General features: G+C 39.5%; 2 protein-coding genes across 3 annotated transcripts in view; both read right to left on the minus strand.

Moving 5' to 3' along the window:
• Nucleotides 1-8,021, minus strand: part of recql4 (RecQ helicase-like 4) — a 17,294-nt gene extending 9,273 nt beyond the window's left edge. The window contains exons 1-15 of one of the 2 annotated variants that reach the window (XM_048203505.1): nucleotides 7,907-8,021; nucleotides 7,639-7,770; nucleotides 7,403-7,436; nucleotides 7,216-7,319; nucleotides 6,968-7,114; nucleotides 4,845-5,890; nucleotides 4,176-4,275; nucleotides 3,103-3,253; nucleotides 2,900-3,016; nucleotides 2,031-2,183; nucleotides 1,853-1,945; nucleotides 1,555-1,691; nucleotides 1,242-1,325; nucleotides 759-947; nucleotides 503-685 (exon numbers count right to left, since the gene is read on the minus strand). In XM_048203505.1, coding sequence (XP_048059462.1) covers nucleotides 503-685; nucleotides 759-947; nucleotides 1,242-1,325; nucleotides 1,555-1,691; nucleotides 1,853-1,945; nucleotides 2,031-2,183; nucleotides 2,900-3,016; nucleotides 3,103-3,253; nucleotides 4,176-4,275; nucleotides 4,845-5,890; nucleotides 6,968-7,114; nucleotides 7,216-7,319; nucleotides 7,403-7,436; nucleotides 7,639-7,722 — 2,622 coding nt within the window. In that variant the 5' untranslated portion in view covers nucleotides 7,723-7,770; nucleotides 7,907-8,021. Of the gene's footprint in view, nucleotides 1-502; nucleotides 686-758; nucleotides 948-1,241; nucleotides 1,326-1,554; nucleotides 1,692-1,852; nucleotides 1,946-2,030; nucleotides 2,184-2,899; nucleotides 3,017-3,102; nucleotides 3,254-4,175; nucleotides 4,276-4,844; nucleotides 5,891-6,967; nucleotides 7,115-7,215; nucleotides 7,320-7,402; nucleotides 7,437-7,638 lie in introns of both variants that reach the window. The other variant, XM_048203504.1, reaches the window with a different exon arrangement.
• A 981-nt stretch (nucleotides 8,022-9,002) lies between these two features.
• Nucleotides 9,003-19,387, minus strand: limd1b (LIM domains containing 1b). Its single transcript, XM_048203717.1, has 7 exons — nucleotides 19,251-19,387; nucleotides 18,611-18,712; nucleotides 9,958-10,025; nucleotides 9,817-9,879; nucleotides 9,585-9,715; nucleotides 9,273-9,324; nucleotides 9,003-9,150 (listed from the first exon to the last, which is right to left on the minus strand). Exons 1-7 carry the CDS (start codon nucleotides 19,273-19,275, stop codon nucleotides 9,076-9,078), a joined length of 516 nt encoding a protein of 171 aa, XP_048059674.1. The 5' UTR covers nucleotides 19,276-19,387; the 3' UTR covers nucleotides 9,003-9,075.
• Between the last annotated feature and the right edge of the window lie 1,565 nt (nucleotides 19,388-20,952).

Raw genomic sequence — 20,952 nt, forward strand, 5'->3', positions numbered from 1 at the left:
AAAATAAAATATGTTTAATTTCTCTGCTATTTTGAATTTTTTGGATAAACTTTTTTTACACAAATCCGTTTGAACGATTAGTGTGAAAATTGTCATGACACCCTGTTTTTTGGGACATCATTCGTAATTCAAAATTGTCCTGTAGCTTGTGAAGACAGCAAAGTTTGTCAATGTTTCAAATCAATTTTTAGTGCTATAACTAAAACAATACTCAAAACTCTGCAACTGTATAATCATCAGTTGAAATATGCCACCAAAACAACTGGAATCTGTCATCCACTTGATATATGATCCTGATAATTGCTGGTTTTGTGTTGACTAGCTGTATCTGACTTGCTCTGAGGTGTGACTTCATTTAGCAGACACTTTTATTCAAAGCGACTTACAGTTAAGGAACACAACAGGCGATTCATATTAAGAAGGCAATAAACAAAAGAAGTTTCAGTAATAAAAAGTTTCAGTCATCGTTCCAGAACAGCGATGAACACAAGACTCAACGCACCTGATCTTTGTCTCTGTCCATAGACACGGACAGCTGGAGGTTGTGAGGGACAGCGGCAGAGCGGACAGCGATCCCGTCCTGATCGCTGATGTCCAGATGTCGGGCGATGTCCAGCGCTGTGGACAGAGTGGCCGTGGCGGTGAGACCCAACAGACAACGCACACCCAACCGATCCCTGAGCACCTACGCAACACAAACTCACATTTATCCTGCACTGATCGAATGCAGAAAAATCCAACGCATTTGAGAAACTCACCTTGCACAGTCTCAGGTAACAGGGGCGGAAGTTGTGCGACCATTCAGACACGCAGTGAGCCTCGTCGATACAGGCGAAGGCCACCGGGGGAAGCTGGTCTGCAGGAGGGAGACATCCTGACCCTGAGTGACCTCCACCGACCAGCGCTTCAGGAGACAACAGCAGGACATGCACCTGACCGGCCTTCACCTACACACAATAACATACATCAACTAAGACACACACACTCGCTCACAGTCTCACACCTTGTCCTTAATAATCAAGATGCATCAAGACGTGAAAATGATGATTAATTTCACACATCTAAAGGTTTTGATGTGTGATTCTGTTACTTACTGGTCAGGATAGGACCAGTGTTGTTATTGTTAACTAAACAAAATGTTAACTAAACATTAACTAAATGTGATTTATTGCTATATTCTTTATGATTATCACAAGACACGATGCTAACTATCATTTGTAGAGTACTTTATATTTTTGTACCTTCTCAATGGCCGCCTCTCTCTGTTTCTGAGACATGTTTGAGTGGATGCAGGCGGCTTTAAGCTTCGGTGGGAGTCCAGAAAGCTTCACAAACAATGAAAAATTAAACAGAAACACTTTAAATGGCTGCTTCACCTTCCACAAGATGTTTAAGCTAAATACTCTAAATAATTTTCACCAACACAATATATCTAATTAATGTGAGTGAGAATTTCCCGCATTATAAACACTGGATTTGTTGGAATAATTAATACAGCAATGCCTCATTTCATACGCTGGCAGCAATAAATTCCCACTGCAGAGTCAGACGTACTTGATCGTCCATCAGAGACACCAGAGGAGACACCACCAACGTGATGCACTTTGACCTCTGGGCGTACAGGTAGGCAGGAAGCTGGTAGCACAGAGATTTGCCCATTCCAGTGGACAGAACCACCAGTGTGGACAGACCTAAACGAAAACAGAACCACAGATAGATCAGAGGACCAGCTTTACTCAGCATTTGTGCACACTTCACTTCAGTTCAAATTAATTTAGTTTTTTGGTTGCCTGAGCAGCAAAACCCATTAAATTAAATAAAATGCCTCTAGCTTCTAATAACTTCCTCCCACCTGACAGGATTCTCATGATGGCCGTCTCCTGGCCAGGCCTGAAGGACTTGTAACCAAAGTCTCGGAGCGCTTCGTACACCTCTGGAGGGACATCTGTGGAAAATCACAAGAGAAAAGAGGGAATAAATAATGACATTTGCACAGAATAAAGCTCTTAAAGCCCTTTAATGTGAAATACCTTGAACTTTCCCATCATCCTTTAGTGTGTAGAGTGGCTCCATAGGTGGAGGAGGGGCAGGTCGCTCATAATCTGGTCTGATGATGTTGAGCAGTATCTCCTCCCCCTGCTCCTCCTTCTCAGAAGAGTCTCCGCCCACACAGGGAGGAGCCACTGCAGTAAGAAAGATTTTAAGATATCGTATTATATAAAGTATTTTAGCACTTACAGTTGCTATGATGTTTTTTATGGTTGCCAGTAGGGCTGCACGATATTGGAAAAAAATAACATTGCAAAATTTTGTTTTTCTCCAATATCAAAATAATACAGGAATTTTCACCAGATGACTTGAATAGCTATATTTACAAAGAATTAATAATTCTAGAATTATTGGGGAATTTTGTTGGTAAGTGCGTCTGCATAGGAAATAAAATTAATTTTAAAGTGCAAATAATAATTTTAGGGTTGAGCAAATTAGGAAAAACTAGGATGTTTAAACTCAAACCTCTTTTTTTGAGTCATTCAATAGGACTATAAAATATTTTGGGTTTTTTTTTGTGATTATTATTGAAGTAAAAATATTATTATAAGAAATACAGTATGTTGCAATGATACTATTGTACTAAAAAATAAAAAATAAAGAGTATTTGATGAAACAATTAAAGTGACCATAAAATTACAATACTAATATTTACACCTTAATTTCTTCATTTTTAAATGTTAAACAATCAAGCTTTCATATAAATATATGTGTGGTCATTTTCAGAGTGAAAGGCAGCCCTGTTTATTTACATCACTAAACACAGTATCATGAGTTTCTAGGGTGTTTTGTGACAATTGACAACCGTCAGTATGGCATCGGTCCCTGTATGTGACCCATGCAGACCCACCTATAGGCTCTGACCGAAGAGTTCCTGTCGCCCGGGCAACTTCCTCCAGCGTGGGCAGCTCAAACTCTTCCTCCTCTCCTGGGGTTTCCTGCTGTTCTGCAGAACTCACGACAGGAGCTGCAACACAAACCCAAGCACAAGATATCTTTAACACAATCGCATATTCATGAGAACAGAGTCATGTGACCTGTGCAGCCTCTCACCTTTTCCTCGACAGTCTCGTGCCCAGTGACCTGTCCCGCCACACTTGTAACAGGTGTCGCCTTGACGATTGAAGCCGCCGAAACGCCCCCTGCCCCTGCCGAATCCACCTCCAAACCGTTCGCCCTTCAGCTGGAACTTCTGCATGTACATCTGCAATTATAAAACATTGACAAAAGCACATACATGAACTGCACATGAACTGGTTTAATTATTTAAATGATAAAAATGAAATTAATAAATATTATTGCAATAATACCACTGTACTATAAAATAAAAAAATCAAAAGTATTTAATAATAATAATATTTTACAAAAAAAAAAAAAGTAAAATTAAAATAGCCTACTAATATTTATGTCTGCATGAATTTATTTGGTTTTATTTATTTCTTTAAAAAAAAGTTTAGAACTGCCAGAAGACCTTAAGAGTTTCTTTTTTGTTACAAAAAATATTGGCAAAATATTACAAACAATTCTCATAACAAATTTGATAAGATGGTTGGCGAGTTTCCTTCGGATTTACACAATTCATGTGGGTCATACTTCTGGTCAGAAAATCTGTTTAAATAAAAATCACATCCCTCTTTGTGAGGTTCCTAACAACATTCTTTTAGGAATTATTTAAGCAAAAATGTGAAAAATCAGATAAAAAAACAAAACAAATAAAGAAAAATTGCAGAAAAATAGCTTGAAATCTCAAGATACATCAAATCTGACTTCAGCAATGCCACACGGCAAAAGTTTAGAGCTATGATGCAGGGAAAAGACTTATTACTTAAATGACATCTATTTTATGACATCTTAAGACTTATGGTGTAATACACGTGTCATTCTGACTATTTTTATTGTGCTTTTTTGTTCTTTTTAGGAGCTATGGTAACTATATGCTGTGACAGTAAAAATGGCTCCTCAAGTTTATTAAAAAAAAATCTGTATTTGTGTTTCACTGTAGAATGTAAATCAAATGTGTTTAGAGCAACAAAACGATTTAGTACATGATGACAATTTTCCTTTTTGGTTGAACTATTCATTAAAATAAGATCCTAGATGTTTGACCTAAAATGATATCAACTGACCTGTTTCCTCAGTGCGGCCCCTCTCAAAGCAAACCCTTTGACATGGGACTTCTTCTTCAAATTGATTTTCACAAAGTTCCCATCTGTGTTTTTGGTAGGCCTGGTTCAAGATGAGAACAATACATCAGTAAAACATAAAAATGTGACAATTATTGAAACGTTTACTAGGACTGGAACAATAAAACAATGCATTGCAATTCGTGGATCAATTCTGAGATTTTCCAAATGCATCGCAATTCTCTATGAATCGATTCTGAGTTTAGTTTTTAACAGCAGATGGCGCTCTAAGCTAGTTTTTAACCGCACGCTCAAATGCTCAAGAAGAAGAGCGCTCATACATTCGTCTGAGTCTGAGAAAGTACTTGCACCTCAGAATGCTTTTATGATGCAATATTAGTGTAAACACCCCTGTAATTCACTTCCACCTTTTTGAACTTTATGAATGATTATTTAATAGAAGGTTCAAGTGGTGTGTGTGAGGAATTGGAAGCTAGCAGAGTTTGTAAGTTTCTAACGCACGCAGTGCCATCTGCTGTTAAAAACTAAGCTCAGAATCAATTCGAGAAAGAATCACGATGCATTCAGAAAATCTCAGAATCGATGCGGAATCATTTTTCGATTCGCAAAGCATTGATTTATTGTCCCAGCCCTAATGTTTATGGTACCCACCTCGCCCTGGCAGTGTTCTTCATCGTGTACGCAGCAGCTCTGGCCTCCACCTCATCCACCTCTCCCAGCAGATTCTCCTGAGGAATCGCTTGTTTCTGGGTTTTCTTTTTCTCTGAGCTGACATCATCATCTTCCTCCTCCTCATTGACTTTTCCTTTCCTCTTCCCTCCTTTTTTGGGCTGATCCTCCCCAGCTGCCTCTCCTTTCTTAGTTCTCCTTCTCTTTTTCACTCCGCCTTCCTGCTCCTCAGATTCGTCCACATCGTCACCCTCCCTTTGTCTTTTTCGACCTTTTGTTTTCTTGCCACCTTCGGCCTGTGGTTTTTCACCCAAATCTTGATCTTTTCTGGCCCTGGGTTTGCGTTTCTTAGCTTTTACAGGAGATTTGGGCTCCTCTGAACACATCTCATCATCTCCAGTGAGAGCTGCAGTGTCTTTTTGATATACCTGTTCACCATGAGGGCCCGGGGAGCCCAATGTTGCATCCAGCAGCACAATGTCCCTTACTGAAGATGCTACTGGACTTTTCTGTGCCCCGTCCTCTGACAAGGAAGATTTACTCTTCTTCAATGAAGTCTTTGGAGATGTTTGACCCTGATTCAACACTGTTTCGCTTCTAACAGTAGGTGATAAACAACTATTCTCATTTATCGTCAGCTCTGAATTCCCTGCAACAGGTTTCTGAGGTTCCTCCACCTCATCGAAGACCTGGCACCGTGCAAGCCAGCCGCTGTCCACAGAGGAAATCCTCTTGGTCATTGACTGCCTCAGGTACTGGACCCTCTCCATGCTCTTGTGTGCGGAGCCCACAGCTGGAGACCAGGATTTGGAGGGGGTTACCGAAGGGAAGGGATCCGATGGCTCGTCCTCAACCTCCGTGCTGGCCGTCTGTACAGGAGGAGCGCTGGGGTCTGGACGCGTGTTGGCTGACTTCGGTGTGTGAGTCTCTACATCTGTCAGTGCTGCGCTGGAGTTTGGAGTGTCCTGCAGTGGTTTGGTTGGTGTTCGGCGAGGGGTTGTAGCTTTTTTCAGAGAAAATGATCGTTCCTGGAATTTAGACAAGAAAATAAGACAACAGAAATTCTACAGACATTAATGTTACAGTTGTGAAATGCAAGTATTTCAATGCAGTAAAGACATCATTACAACCATTAATCAACCATAAATCATAATCAGTGGAAATTTTTTTCTAAATATGTTTACCAATAGAACAAAAAGCAGATTTTTTTTTTTAGTTACATATTCTTATAAAATTATTCCTCTTCTAAATTAAATTAAAATTAGTTATGTCAAACGATTAATCGCAATTAATCACATCCAAAATTAAAGTTTGTGAAAGTTATCTGCTTTTGCTAAAAGCAAACTTTTAATATATAAAAAATATATACTTTCAATGAATTTTAATTTTGTAAGTTACCTGTAATTTTTGGAGATATTATTACTTAATCAAAATAACCCAACTGCAGTTAGATTGATATTACTTGGAATGCACAACAAAAGAACACGTTTTGTGAGAATAAAAACAGTTATCTGTTTTTGCAAATGAAATGCAAACTTTTATTTTGGATGCAATTAATCACAACTAATCGTTTGACAGCATTAAATTAAATTAAATTAAATTAAATTAAATTAAATTAAATTAAATTAAATTAAAGAGCTGTTTCCACTGATTAAGATTGATTATTTGCAATGGCATTTTTACTGTATTTTATAGCTAGAGATAAACACTTAAACAAAAATAATTGAAAATATCACAATACATTAAATATTGTTAAAATCATTTGAAACATTTCTTAATGTTTACCCATATAATAATATGCAGTAATAAACTACATTAAATACATACAATTGTTTAATTGTTTCAAAAGCTTAAAAAAAACTTACTTAAAAAAAAAGTTTTGTAATATTTATAATTATTGAAAATTGTTTTTGATTATTTATAAAAAGTCTCTGTTTGCACTGATTATTTTTAATTTTATTATTTTATTATTTGTTACCTTTTTCTTTTTGAAACTACGTAAAATCCGTTAAAATATCACATTGTCAAAAGACTAAAAAATATTGGGATAAAGTATTTTTTAAGCAGTAACACACAGCTCATGATGCAGTCTAAGTCATATTCACCTTTGTCAAAGCTCCAAGATTGTTCTTCAACTTCATGCCGAAGTACTGAGCTGAAGCTTTCAGCGTCTCTTTATCATCTGATGAGAGCTTTGGCACAGCAGCCGGCATATTCTTCCGGTTGAGGTGAGATCCCCAACATCCCGATCCCTTAAAACAGTGAATGCAGACATTTACTGGAACTGTTATGATCTACAGAAACTATAAAGACGGCTGACGAATGTTCAAATGAAGTAGATGTGTCTCCTCACAGCTGTAGATGAGTGACTCTCATCTGGGGGTTTTGTTTGATCGTCCTGCTCTGAGCTCTTTCTTTCTTTGGCTTCTTTAAGAGACCGGTATTCCTTATAAAGTTCTGCAAACACAAGAACATAAAGGTCAAAAATAAAAAACAAAGTATGAAAGCTCAACAAAGGTAACACAACAAAATAAACTTACGTCTCGTCTCCTCTGGAGCTTTATCAATGTCATCCTTCAAAAGAAAAGATATGCTTGTACATTAGTAATGACATAAACAGATGTCAATGATAGAATATATCTACAGTAACTGACATATATCAGTAAACAACACAATATTAAAAAACATAAGACTGACCATAAAGCACAACAACACAATAAAACACAAGACAAGAAAACCACAGATATCATAACATAAAATAAACACTACCCCATACCTTATTGGGCTTTCTGCTGTTTGTTTGGAAGAAAGATTGTTCCCATTTCTTCAGGAGGATTTTTACATCATTGTATCGATCCATTTCTTCGCTTTTCTAAACACAAACTCATCCAACAACCTGTTTGACTTCCTTCGAAAACACATCAACGTACATTTCAGACTCACTAGAAAAGGACCATGTCAGTTATAGAGACATATGCATCTTATATATAAGAGAATAATTATCTTATAATATAAAAGAGAACTGATGCTTGATTCTCACTCACTAAACTTTCTTCTGAACGCGCCAAATGTCAAATCAGTGTTGAAAACAATAGACGACTTCCGCCTCTTCCGGTAATGTCATAATAAAAGTCCTCAACAAAATGATACCGTAGTCAGCACAAGTTAGTTCTTTTTATTAACTTTTATTTAAATACAATTACAAATTCAGATATCCTATTCAGTTTTTGTTATATATACATATGAATGATGTCAAAAAAGAAAACACAGAACGTTTGGTAACAAGTTAAAGAACAAACATTATAATATACAGTTGCAAGAAAACGTATGTGAACCACTTGCAGAATCTGTGAAAATGTGCAAAATTTTAACAAAATAAGAGGGATCATACAAAATGCATGTTTTTTTTTTTTTGTTTTTTTTTTATGTAGTACTGTCCTGAGTAAGATATTTTACATAAAAGATGTTTACATATAATCCATAAGACAAAACAATAGCTGAGTTTATTAAAATGACACAGTTCATAAGTTTGTAAACCATTGATTCTCAATACTGTGTGGTTACCTGGATGATCCATGATCCTGGATGTTTTGTGATGGTTGTTCATGAGTCTCTTGTTTGTCCTGAGCAGTTAAACTGAACTCTGTTCTTCAGAAAAATCCTCCAGGTCCTGCAGATCCTTCAGTTTTCCAGCATCTTCTGCATATTTGAACCCTTTCCAGCAGTGACTGTATGATTTTGAGATCCATCTTTTCACACTGAGGACAATTGAAGGACTCAAACACAACTTTTAAAGGTTCAAACATTCACTGATGCTCCAGAAGGAAACACGATGCATTAAGAGTACTTAAGAATGGGGTCATTTTAATAAATTCGGCTATTTTTTTTGTCTTGTGTATTATATGTAAACATCTTTTATATAAAATATCTTACTCAGGACTATACTAAATATAAAAATAACATGCATTTTGTATTATCTCCCTTATTTTGTTAAAATTATTAACATTTTCACAGATTCTGCAAGTGGTTCACATACTTTTTCTTGCAACTGTATATTATTGTTGCAGTAATGTGGTACAGTGATATCAGATGGTATTTTGATATATTCCGTGGTATTTAAATTCAAGTTTCAACATGGTATCATGTCAACAATCAGCATTTACTGTGGTACAAAAAACAAACAAACACTGAATTAAATATACAGTGATTAAATCTAATTTTTTCCTTCATAACAGGCCACATGGTAGCTTCTGCTCATGGACATCACTCGCACAATCTCATTTGAACCCTGTGGACATAAACACAAATCATTATTTCAAATCATGATCATTAGAGTATATGAGATCAAATATGATAACCATAAAAATTGCACATGATATTTACAAAATTAATATAATAATAATGATATACCTCAGTGGGAAGGATGAGCTGTTCACACACAGCACAGGTCTGGGCTAGAAACCTGTACAAGAAAAATTATGTCAAATTATATACAAACACACATATTTTGATGTTACTACAAAATAAATGGAGAAATGTTTTTGTCTTATAATTGGAGTTACTTTAAGCATAAATGGTTAAAATATTTAATTTTAAAAAATGTAATTAGACGGGGACATAATAATTTGGAGATAATCTTTCATTAATTTATAATTAGATTATATATTCATTGTCTGTGCAGAAGCGTCTTACTGTAAGTGTCCATGTCAGCGTTTTGTTCACCTGTGGTAGTCTTTCACACAATATATCTTTTTTTGTGTGTCAACACTGAACGGCTGTCCCTCCAGCGCCTCGTTACAGATGACACAGCGGAAACATTCAGGATGGAAGGACTTTCCCAAAGCCTGGAGCACCTAAAGGGGTCAGAGGTCATCTTAGTGCATTTTATTTAATGTTTCCTGCCACATGATCCATTAGATTAATTAAACACACTCAAAATGGCTTTCAGACTGACCATATCTGTGATTAAATATCCACAGGATGTGCAAACCTCTGCAAAGTGCTTGACGCTGGAATACTAGAAAAGAAAGAAGCATTAAAAGCACTCTTACACTCTAAATTGAATGCAAGAAATAAACAAGACCAGACCACAGACCAAATAATCCTCCTCACAGAGCACCCGTCCTGAAAAGTCATAAAACTGCTTTCCTTTTAGTTTCTGGCCTGTGTCAAAGAGAAAAGAAAACATGCACGTGATCTTGAGTTTATTGCATTCTCTTGTAAAATTATTGCATTTCCCCAACTTTGCGTTCTCTCGTAAAATCATTGCGATCCCCGAGAAACTTTGCGTTCTCTCGTTCTCCCTAGAAACTTTGCATTCTTTCGTAAAAGTATTGCGTTTTCCCTAGAAACTTTACGTTCTTTCGGAAAAGTATTGTGTTCCCCCAAGAAACTTTGCGTTCTCTCGTTCTCCCTAGAAACTTTGCGTTCTTTCGGAAAAGTATTGCGTTCCCCCAAGAAACTTTGCGTTCTCTCGTTCTCCCTAGAAACTTTGCGTTCTTTCGGAAAAGTATTGCGTTCCCCCAAGAAACTTTGAGTTCTCTCGTTCTCCCTAGAAACTTTGCGTTCTTTCGGAACAGTATTGCGTTCCCCCTAGAAACTTTGCGTTCTCTCGTTCTCCCTAGAAACTTTGCGTTCTTTCGGAAAAGTATTGCGCTCCCCCTAGAAACTTTGCGTTCTCTCGTTCTCCCTAGAAACTTTGCGTTCTTTCGGAAAAGTATTGCGCTCCCCCTAGAAACTTTGCGTTCTCTCGTTCTCCCTAGAAACTTTGCGTTCTTTCGGAAAAGTATTGCGCTCCCCCAAGAAACTTTGCGTTCTCTCGTTCTCCCTAGAAACTTTGCGTTCTTTCGGAAAAGTATTGCGCTCCCCCAAGAAACTTTGCGTTCTCTCGTTCTCCCTAGAAACTTTGCGTTCTTTCGGAAAAGTATTGCGCTCCCCCAAGAAACTTTGCGTTCTCTCGTTCTCCCTAGAAACTTTGCGTTCTTTCGGAAAAGTATTGCGTTCCCCCAAAAAACTTTGCGTTCTCTCGTTCTCCCTAGAAACTTTGCATTCTTTCGGAAAAGTATTGCGTTCCCCCTAGAAACTTTGCGTTCTTTCGGAAAAGTATTGCGTTCCCCCTAGAAACTTTGCGTTCTCTCGTTCTCCCTAGAAACTTTGTGTTCTTCCGGAAAAGTATTGCGTTCCCCCTAGAAACTTTGCGTTCTCTCGTTCTCCCTAGAAACTTTGCATTCTTTCGTAAAAGTATTGCATTTTCCCTAGAAACTTTGCGTTCTTTCGGAAAAGTATTGTGTTCCCTCAAGAAACTTTGCGTTCTCTCGTTCTCCCTAGAAACTTTGCGTTCTTTCGGAAAAGTATTGCGTTCCCCCAAGAAACTTTGCGTTCTCTCGTTCTCCCTAGAAACTTTGCGTTCTTTCGGAAAAGTATTGCGTTCTCTCGTTCTCCCTAGAAACTTTGCATTCTTTCGTAAAAGTATTGTATTTTCCCTAGAAACTTTGCGTTCTTTCGGAAAAGTATTGTGTTCCCTCAAGAAACTTTGCGTTCTCTCGTTCTCCCTAGAAACTTTGCATTCTTTCGGAAAAGTATTGCGTTCCCCCAAGAAACTTTGCATTCTCTCGTTCCCCAAGAAACTTTGAGTTCTCTCGTTCTCCCTAGAAACTTTGCGTTCTTTCGGAAAAGTATTGCGTTCCCCCTAGAAACTTTGCGTTCTCTCGTTCTCCCTAGAAACTTTGCGTTCTTTCGGAAAAGTATTGCGTTCCCCCTAGAAACTTTGCGTTCTCTCGTTCTCCCTAGAAACTTTGCATTCTTTTGGAAAAGTATTGCGTTCCCCCAAGAAACTTTGCATTCTCTCGTTCCCCCAAGAAACTTTGAGTTCTTTCGTTCTCCCTAGAAACTTTGCGTTCTTTCGGAAAAGTATTGCGTTCCCCCTAGAAACTTTGCGTTCTCTCGTTCTCCCTAGAAACTTTGCGTTCTTTCGGAAAAGTATTGCGTTCCCCCTAGAAACTTTGCGTTCTCTCGTTCTCCCTAGAAACTTTGCGTTCTTTCTGAAAAGTATTGCGTTCCCCCTAGAAACTTTGCGTTCTCTCGTTCTCCCTAGAAACTTTGCGTTCTTTCGGAAAAGTATTGCGCTCCCCCTAGAAACTTTGAGTTCTCTCGTTCTCCCTAGAAACTTTGCGTTCTTTCGGAAAAGTATTGCGTTCCCCCAAGAAACTTTGAGTTCTCTCGTTCTCCCTAGAAACTTTGCGTTCTTTCGGAAAAGTATTGCGTTCCCCCTAGAAACGTTGCGTTCTCTCGTTCTCCCTAGAAACTTTGCGTTCTTTCGGAAAAGTATTGTGTTCCCCCTAGAAACTTTGCGTTCTCTCGTTCTCCCTAGAAACTTTGCGTTCTTTCGGAAAATATTGCGTTCCCCCTAGAAACTTTGCGTTCTCTCGTTCTCCCTAGAAACTTTGCGTTCTTTCGGAAAAATATTGCGCTCCCCTAGAAACTTTGCGTTCTCTCGTTCTCCCTAGAAACTTTGCGTTCTTTCGGAAAAGTATTGCGCTCCCCCTAGAAACTTTGCGTTCTCTCGTTCTCCCTAGAAACTTTGCGTTCTTTCGGAAAAGTACTGCGTTCCCCTTAGAAACTTTGCGTTCTCTCGTTCTCCCTAGAAACTTTGCGTTCTCTCGTTCTCCCTAGAAACTTTGCGTTCTTCCGGAAAAGTATTGCGCTCCCCCTAGAAACTTTGCGTTCTCTCGTTCTCCCTAGAAACTTTGCGTTCTTCGGAAAAGTATTGCGTTCCCCCTAGAAACTTTGCGTTCTCTCGTTCTCCCTAGAAACTTTGCATTCTTTCGGAAAAGTATTGCGTTCCCCCTAGAAACTTTGCGTTCTCTCGTTCTCCCTAGAAACTTTGCGTTCTTTCGGAAAAGTATTGCGTTCCCCCTAGAAACTTTGCGTTCTCTCGTTCTCCCTACAAACTTTGCGTTCTTCCAGAAAAGTATTGCGTTCCCCCTAGAAACTTTGCGTTCTCTCGTTCTCCCTAGAAACTTTGCGTTCTTTCGGAAAAGTATTGCGTTCCCCTTAGAAACTTTGCGTTCTCTCGTTCTCCCTAGAAACTTTGCGTTCTCTCGTTCTCCCTAGAAACTTTGCGTTCTTCCGGAAAAGTACTGCGTTCTCCCTAGAAACTTTGCGTTCTTCCGGAAAAGTACTGCGTTCCCCCTAGAAACTTTGCGTTCTCTCGTTCTCCCTAGAAACTTTGTGTTCTTCCGGAAAAGTATTGCTTTCCCCCTAGAAACTTTGCGTTCTCTCGTTCTCCCTAGAAACTTTGCGTTCTCTCGTTCTCCCTAGAAACTTTGCGTTCTTCCGGAAAAGTATTGCGTTCCCCTAGAAACTTTGCGTTCTCTCGTTCTCCCTAGAAACTTTGCGTTCTCTCGTTCTCCCTAGAAACTTTGCGTTCTTCCGGAAAAGTATTGCGTTCCCCCTAGAAACTTTGCGTTCTCTCGTTCTCCCTAGAAACTTTGCGTTCTTTCTGAAAAGTATTGCGTTCCCCCAAGAAACTTTGCGTTCTCTCGTTCTCCCTAGAAACTTTGCGTTCTTTCGGAAAAGTATTTCGCTCCCCCTAGAAACTTTTAGTTCTCTCGTTCTCCCTAGAAACTTTGCGTTCTTTCGGAAAAGTATTTCGCTCCCCTAGAAACTTTGTTCTCTCGTTCTCCCTAGAAACTTTGCGTTCTTTCGGAAAAGTATTGCGCTCCCCCTAGAAACTTTGAGTTCTTTCGGAAAAGTATTGCGTTCCCCCTTGAAACTTTGCGTTCTCTCGTTCTCCCTAGAAACTTTGCGTTCTCTCGTTCTCCCTACAAACTTTGCGTTCTTCCAGAAAAGTATTGCGTTCCCCCTAGAAACTTTGCGTTCTCTCGTTCTCCCTAGAAACTTTGCGTTCTTTCGGAAAAGTATTGCGTTCCCCTTAGAAACTTTGTTCTCTCGTTCTCCCTAGAAACTTTGCGTTCTCTCGTTCTCCCTAGAAACTTTGCGTTCTTCCGGAAAAGTATTGCGTTCCCCCTAGAAACTTTGCGTTCTCTCGTTCTCCCTAGAAACTTTGTGTTCTTCCGGAAAAGTATTGCGTTCCCCCTAGAAACTTTGCGTTCTCTCGTTCTCCCTAGAAACTTTGCGTTCTCTCGTTCTCCCTAGAAACTTTGCGTTCTTCCGGAAAAGTATTGCGTTCCCCCTAGAAACTTTGCCTTCTCTCGTTCTCCCTAGAAACTTTGCGTTCTTTCTGAAAAGTATTGCGTTCCCCCAAGAAACTTTGCGTTCTCTCGTCTCCCTAGAAACTTTGCGTTCTTTCGGAAAAGTATTTCACTCCCCCTAGAAACTTTGCGTTCTCTCGTTCTCCCTAGAAACTTTGCGTTCTTTCTGACAAGTATTGCGTTCCCCCAAGAAACTTTGCGTTCTCTCGGTCTCCCTAGAAACTTTGCGTTCTTTCGGAAAAGTATTGCGTTCCCCTAGAAACTTTGCGTTCTCTCGTTCTCCCTAGAAACTTTGCGTTCTCTCGTTCTCCCTAGAAACTTTGTGTTCTTCCGGAAAAGTATTGCGTTCCCCCTAGAAACTTTGCGTTCTCTCGTTCTCCCTAGAAACTTTGCGTTCTTTCTGAAAAGTATTGCGTTCCCCCAAGAAACTTTGCGTTCTCTCGTCTCCCTAGAAACTTTGCGTTCTTTTGGAAAAGTATTGCGTTCCCCCTATAAACTTTGCGTTCTCTCGTTCTCCCTAGAAACTTTGTGTTCTTCCGGAAAAGTATTGCGTTCCCCCTAGAAACTTTGCGTTCTCTCGTTCTCCCTAGAAACTTTGCGTTCTTTCTGAAAAGTATTGCGTTCCCCCAAGAAACTTTGCGTTCTCTCGTTCTCCCTAGAAACTTTGCGTTCTTTCGGAAAAGTATTGCGTTCCCCCAAGAAACTTTGCGTTCTCTCGTTCTCCCTAGAAACTTTGCGTTCTTTCGGAAAAGTATTTCGCTCCCCCTAGAAACTTTGCGTTCTCTCGTTCTCCCTAGAAACTTTGCGTTCTTTCGGAAAAGTATTGCGCTCCCCCTAGAAACTTTGCGTTCTCTCGTTCCCCCTAGAAACTTTGAGTTCTTTCGGAAAAGTATTGCGTTCCCCCTTGAAACTTTGCGTTCTCTCGTTCTCCCTAGAAACTTTGCGTTCTCTCGTTCTCCCTACAAACTTTGCGTTCTTCCAGAAAAGTATTGCGTTCCCCCTAGAAACTTTGCGTTCTCTCGTTCTCCCTAGAAACTTTGCGTTCTTTCGGAAAAGTATTGCGTTCCCCTTAGAAACTTTGTGTTCTCTCGTTCTCCCTAGAAACTTTGCGTTCTCTCGTTCTCCCTAGAAACTTTGCGTTCTTCCGGAAAAGTACTGCGTTCCCCCTAGAAACTTTGCGTTCTCTCGTTCTCCCTAGAAACTTTGTGTTCTTCCGGAAAAGTATTGCGTTCCCCCTAGAAACTTTGCGTTCTCTCGTTCTCCCTAGAAACTTTGCGTTCTCTCGTTCTCCCTAGAAACTTTGCGTTCTTCCGGAAAAGTATTGCGTTCCCCCTAGAAACTTTGCCTTCTCTCGTTCTCCCTAGAAACTTTGCGTTCTTTCTGAAAAGTATTGCGTTCCCCCAAGAAACTTTGCGTTCTCTCGGTCTCCCTAGAAACTTTGCGTTCTTTCGGAAAAGTATTGCGTTCCCCCTAGAAACTTTGCGTTCTCTCGTTCTCCCTAGAAACTTTGCGTTCTCTCGTTCTCCCTAGAAACTTTGTGTTCTTCCGGAAAAGTATTGCGTTCCCCCTAGAAACTTTGCGTTCTCTCGTTCTCCCTAGAAACTTTGCGTTCTTTCTGAAAAGTATTGCGTTCCCCCAAGAAACTTTGCGTTCTCTCGGTCTCCCTAGAAACTTTGTGTTCTTCCGGAAAAGTATTGCGTTCCCCCTAGAAACTTTGCGTTCTCTCGTTCTCCCTAGAAACTTTGCGTTCTCTCGTTCTCCCTAGAAACTTTGCGTTCTTCCGGAAAAGTATTGCGTTCCCCCAAGAAACTTTGCGTTCTCTCGTTCTCCCTAGAAACTTTGCGTTCTTTTGGAAAAGTATTTCACTCCCCCTAGAAACTTTGCATTCTCTCGTTCTCCCTAGAAACTTTGCGTTCTTCCGGAAAAGTACTGCGTTCCCCCTAGAAACTTTGCGTTCTCTCGTTCTCCCTAGAAACTTTGTGTTCTTCCGGAAAAGTATTGCGTTCCCCCTAGAAACTTTGCGTTCTCTCGTTCTCCCTAGAAACTTTGCGTTCTTTCTGAAAAGTATTGCGTTCCCCCAAGAAACTTTGCATTCTCTCGTTCTCCCTAGAAACTTTGCGTTCTTTCGGAAAAGTATTTCACTCCCCCTAGAAACTTCGCGTTCTCTCGTTCTCCCTAGAAACTTTGCGTTCTTTCGGAAAAGTATTGCGCTCCCCCTAGAAACTTTGCGTTCTCTCGTTCCCCCTAGAAACTTTGCGTTCTTTCGGAAAAGTATTGCGTTCCCCCTATAAACTTTGCGTTCTCTCGTTCCCCCTAGAAACTTTGCGTTCTCTCGTTCCCCCTAGAAACTTTGCGTTCTTTCGGAAAAGTATTGCGTTCCCCCTAGAAACTTTGCGTTCTCTCGTTCCCCCTATAAACTTTGCGTTCTCTCGTTCCCCCTAGAAACTTTGCGTTCTCTCGTTCTCCCTAGAAACTTTGCGTTCTCTCGTTCTCCCTAGAAACTTTCTGTTCTTCCGGAAAAGTATTGCGTTCCCCCTAGAAACTTTGCGTTCTCTCGTTCTCCCTAGAAACTTTGCGTTCTTTCGGAAAAGTATTGCGTCCCCCTAGAAACTTTGCGTTCTCTCGTTCTCCCTAGAAACTTTGCGTTCTCTCGTTCTCCCAAGAAACTTTGCGTTCTTCCGGAAAAGTATTGCGTTCCCCCTAGAAACTTTGCGTTCTCTCGTTCTCCCTAGAAACTTTGCGTTCTTTCTGAAAAGTATTGCGTTCCCCCAAGAAACTTTGCGTTCTCTCGTTCTCCCTAGAAACTTTGCGTTCTTTCAGAAAGGTATTGCGTTCCCCCTAGAAACTTTGCGTTCTCTCGTTCTCCCTAGAAACTTTGCGTTCTTTCGGAAAAGTATTGCGTTCCCCCTAGAAACTTTGCGTTCTCTCGTTCTCCCTAGAAACTTTGCGTTCTCTCGTTCTCCCTACAAACTTTGCGTTCTTCCAGAAAAGTATTGCGTTCCCCCTAGAAACTTTGCGTTCTCTCGTTCTCCCTAGAAACTTTGCGTTCTTTCGGAAAAGTATTGCGTTCCCCTTAGAAACTTTGCGTTCTCTCGTTCTCCCTAGAAACTTTGCGTTCTTTCGGAAAAGTATTGCGTTCCCCCTAGAAACTTTGCGTTCTCTCGTTCTCCCTAGAAACTTTGCGTTCTTTCGGAAAAGTATTGCGTTCCCCTTAGAAACTTTGCGTTCTCTCGTTCTCCCTAGAAACTTTGCGTTCTTTCGGAAAAGTATTGCGTTCCCCCTAGAAACTTTGCGTTCTCTCGTTCTCCCTAGAAACTTTGCGTTCTCTCGTTCTCCCTACAAACTTTGCGTTCTTCCAGAAAAGTATTGCGTTCCCCCTAGAAACTTTGCGTTCTCTCGTTCTCCCTAGAAACTTTGCGTTCTCTCGTTCTCCCTAGAAACTTTCTGTTCTTCCGGAAAAGTATTGCGTTCCCCCTAGAAACTTTGCGTTCTCTCGTTCTCCCTAGAAACTTTGCGTTCTTTCGGAAAAGTATTGCGTCCCCCTAGAAACTTTGCGTTCTCTCGTTCTCCCTAGAAACTTTGCGTTCTCTCGTTCTCCCTAGAAACTTTGCGTTCTTCCGGAAAAGTATTGCGTTCCCCCTAGAAACTTTGCGTTCTCTCGTTCTCCCTAGAAACTTTGCGTTCTTTCTGAAAAGTATTGCGTTCCCCCAAGAAACTTTGCGTTCTCTCGTTCTCCCTAGAAACTTTGCGTTCTTTCAGAAAGGTATTGCGTTCCCCCTAGAAACTTTGCGTTCTCTCGTTCTCCCTAGAAACTTTGCGTTCTTTCGGAAAAGTATTGCGTTCCCCCTAGAAACTTTGCGTTCTCTCGTTCTCCCTAGAAACTTTGCGTTCTCTCGTTCTCCCTACAAACTTTGCGTTCTTCCAGAAAAGTATTGCGTTCCCCCTAGAAACTTTGCGTTCTCTCGTTCTCCCTAGAAACTTTGCGTTCTTTCTGAAAAGTATTGCGTTCCCCCAAGAAACTTTGCGTTCTCTCGTTCTCCCTAGAAACTTTGCGTTCTTTCGGAAAAGTATTGCGTTCCCCCAAGAAACTTTGCGTTCTCTCGTTCTCCCTAGAAACTTTGCGTTCTTTCTGAAAAGTATTGCGTTCCCCCAAGAAACTTTGCGTTCTCTCGTTCTCCCTAGAAACTTTGCGTTCTTTCTGAAAAGTATTGCGTTCCCCCAAGAAACTTTGCGTTCTCTCATAAAAGTATTATAAAAAAAACCCTAAGAGGACATGGATGTGGAAAAAATATGAGATGGGAAGAAAAGAAAGTCAATGCTGCTGCAATCTCTTGGAAATGTTTTGGATTCCCCCAAGTAACTTTGCCTTTCCTCCATTCTCTTTTTTATCATAACCATGTCGTTTGAGGGCTCCGTATAGTAAGTAGGCCTAAACATACACAACACGAAATAAAAAAAAGTGTCTGTATACTGATGTCATCGGCCCTGTGTAATATTTCTATGCATCTGAACTGTCATATGAGCTGTGAGCCTCACCGCAGGCACAGCAGGTGAAGCAGCTGTCATGGTACACTTGTCCCATGGCTTGGCAGGCCTGATCAGCAACATAAACGCCTCTCATGCACTTTCCGCATGTACCTGCAGGTGGCAGACAACACACAGAAGAGTCTGACTTTCATTGATAATCAAAGCAGGGGTGTGAATTAATAAGTCCCTTACATGATAAGAAAAGAACCTTGGAACATGAACTTCATTACCAAACCACACCACACAGTATAATAGAAATCTGAAAAGGTTCTCTGATTCCTTATTTCATTGTCCTGTTTACAAAGAATTGAAAAGATGAATATTAATTTAATACTTACATTATTCAAGTTGCATGATATTCATTCATTTTTATTCACTTACTCTCATTAAACACTGTTAAACTTTTATGACAGTAAAGATATTTTAACTTTAACATATACTTTCTCTAAAGTTTTACACCCTGAACTTAAATTAAACTTAACTAATCTAACTGCATCAAATTCTGAAGACATCATGGCATATTTTTTTGAATGTGCAAACATCTGTACAACTCTTCAGCTTGATAAGCTGAACTATAAACATTAGGCACCAGTTAATACATGCAAACATTTTTGAATCACCCACATTTAGATTCATGACATGGACCTACCAAAGCATAAAGAGTTTGTGTCCATTTTCTGTGCGTGCCAGACAGAGACGGGACAGTAAAGTGTCACTGATGTCCTGCTCCTGCAGACAGACTCTGTCTCCGGCCGTAAGCGGAGAACATACTGTGAATTCTCTAGTGTGTGAAGGGTGTATTTATATGTGTTACAGTGTGTGTGTGTGTGTGTGTGTGTGTGTGTGTGTGTGTGTGTGTGTGTGTGTACTGGGGAGGAGACACTGTGAAGACCATTGATGGATATATGATATATATATCACTAACAGCTGTGTATAATAGTCATGGACCAGCTGAGATATTACATGGAACTGATGACATCAGTCTAGTTCACATGAGTTACTGCAAGAATTTTTTTCTGTTGTCTATCTATCTATCTATCTATCTATCTATCTATCTATCTATCTATCTATCTATCTATCTATCTATCTATCTATCTATCTATCTATCTATCTATCTATCTATCTATCTATCTATCTATCTATCTATCATAAGATATTATATACCTTTAATGGTGCATTTACATCTAAACTTACAGATTTATTGGAGATGAATTTCCCATTCACACAGAGTGCTGGTTATTGAATGCTATTTTATTCTGTATAAGCACATGATATAGTGCAAAAAGGTTTAAAAGATTGTGAATTAATTATTTATACCTTTCAGAAAAATGTTTGGATATTTTGCTTGAATAGATTTTAATGTGTTCGAAACATTTTGTCATTTAAAGGCTCCTTCCTGCCTCAAAATCTGTAACCGCAGGGTTCACTTATGAGACAATAGCCCATTAATGGGACGATTTTCTATTTGAATGCTTTAATGGTCAATACTCAAAAATGCATTTCAATAATTTACTTCCTGCAGTCACATAGTTTTTAATGGTATGTAAATGGAGATGTGTGGAGGGAGAGATCAGAAAGGGGAAAACAAAAGACGTGAGGAAAGTGTTGTCTCTTGTGATAGGCTACCTGTTGGATGGGTTATTAAATGATCTATATTCGGTGTACTTTCCCTAATTAAAGTGCTGTACGCTCCTCCAGACTGCTGACATTGACATGACTGGAATGCTGTTGTCTGCGGGCGTGTGCGGACTCATTACTGCACAATATTAAGTGAAGGGAATTTGCATAAATAGACTAAGCCACATTAATTTGACATATTTCCATGAGAATGTTTGCATATTATAAGGCATTTCACAACTAATAATGATTGGATAACAAAATAAGTAAAATTGTGATAAATAATTATTAAAATATTCAAATAGTTTTATTGCACATACCATAATAATGATCATTTTCAGAAAACAAGCTTATTAAATAAAACAAAAATAAGTTAAAAAGTTTTTTTATGTACATTTTTAAAGCATGAAACAAAGGTATTACTTTTTTTTCTTTTTTTTTTAAATCAATGCAACATAATTTAAGGTTGGGTTGCCGTTGTATTTCTTTAAAAATGTAACATCTTCGACTTCAGTAACAATCAAACGACAGCTTCTGTTCATAATCACCCAAACTAGCTCTGGGCTAAATTACGCATCTTTTCACAGTAAAGGCCTGGCTCATGAATATTAATTAGCTCTGCTAAACTTCCCTCATCAGTAACCTTCCAAATGGAGCACAGCCGTTCTGACTCATGAATATTAATTACGTGTGATGACGTTCTTTCGATAACCTTCCAATGAAGGAAAGCTTGG

This window comes from Megalobrama amblycephala, linkage group LG9 (genome assembly GCF_018812025.1).
Source record: "Megalobrama amblycephala isolate DHTTF-2021 linkage group LG9, ASM1881202v1, whole genome shotgun sequence".
Lineage (NCBI taxonomy): Eukaryota > Metazoa > Chordata > Actinopteri > Cypriniformes > Xenocyprididae > Megalobrama > Megalobrama amblycephala.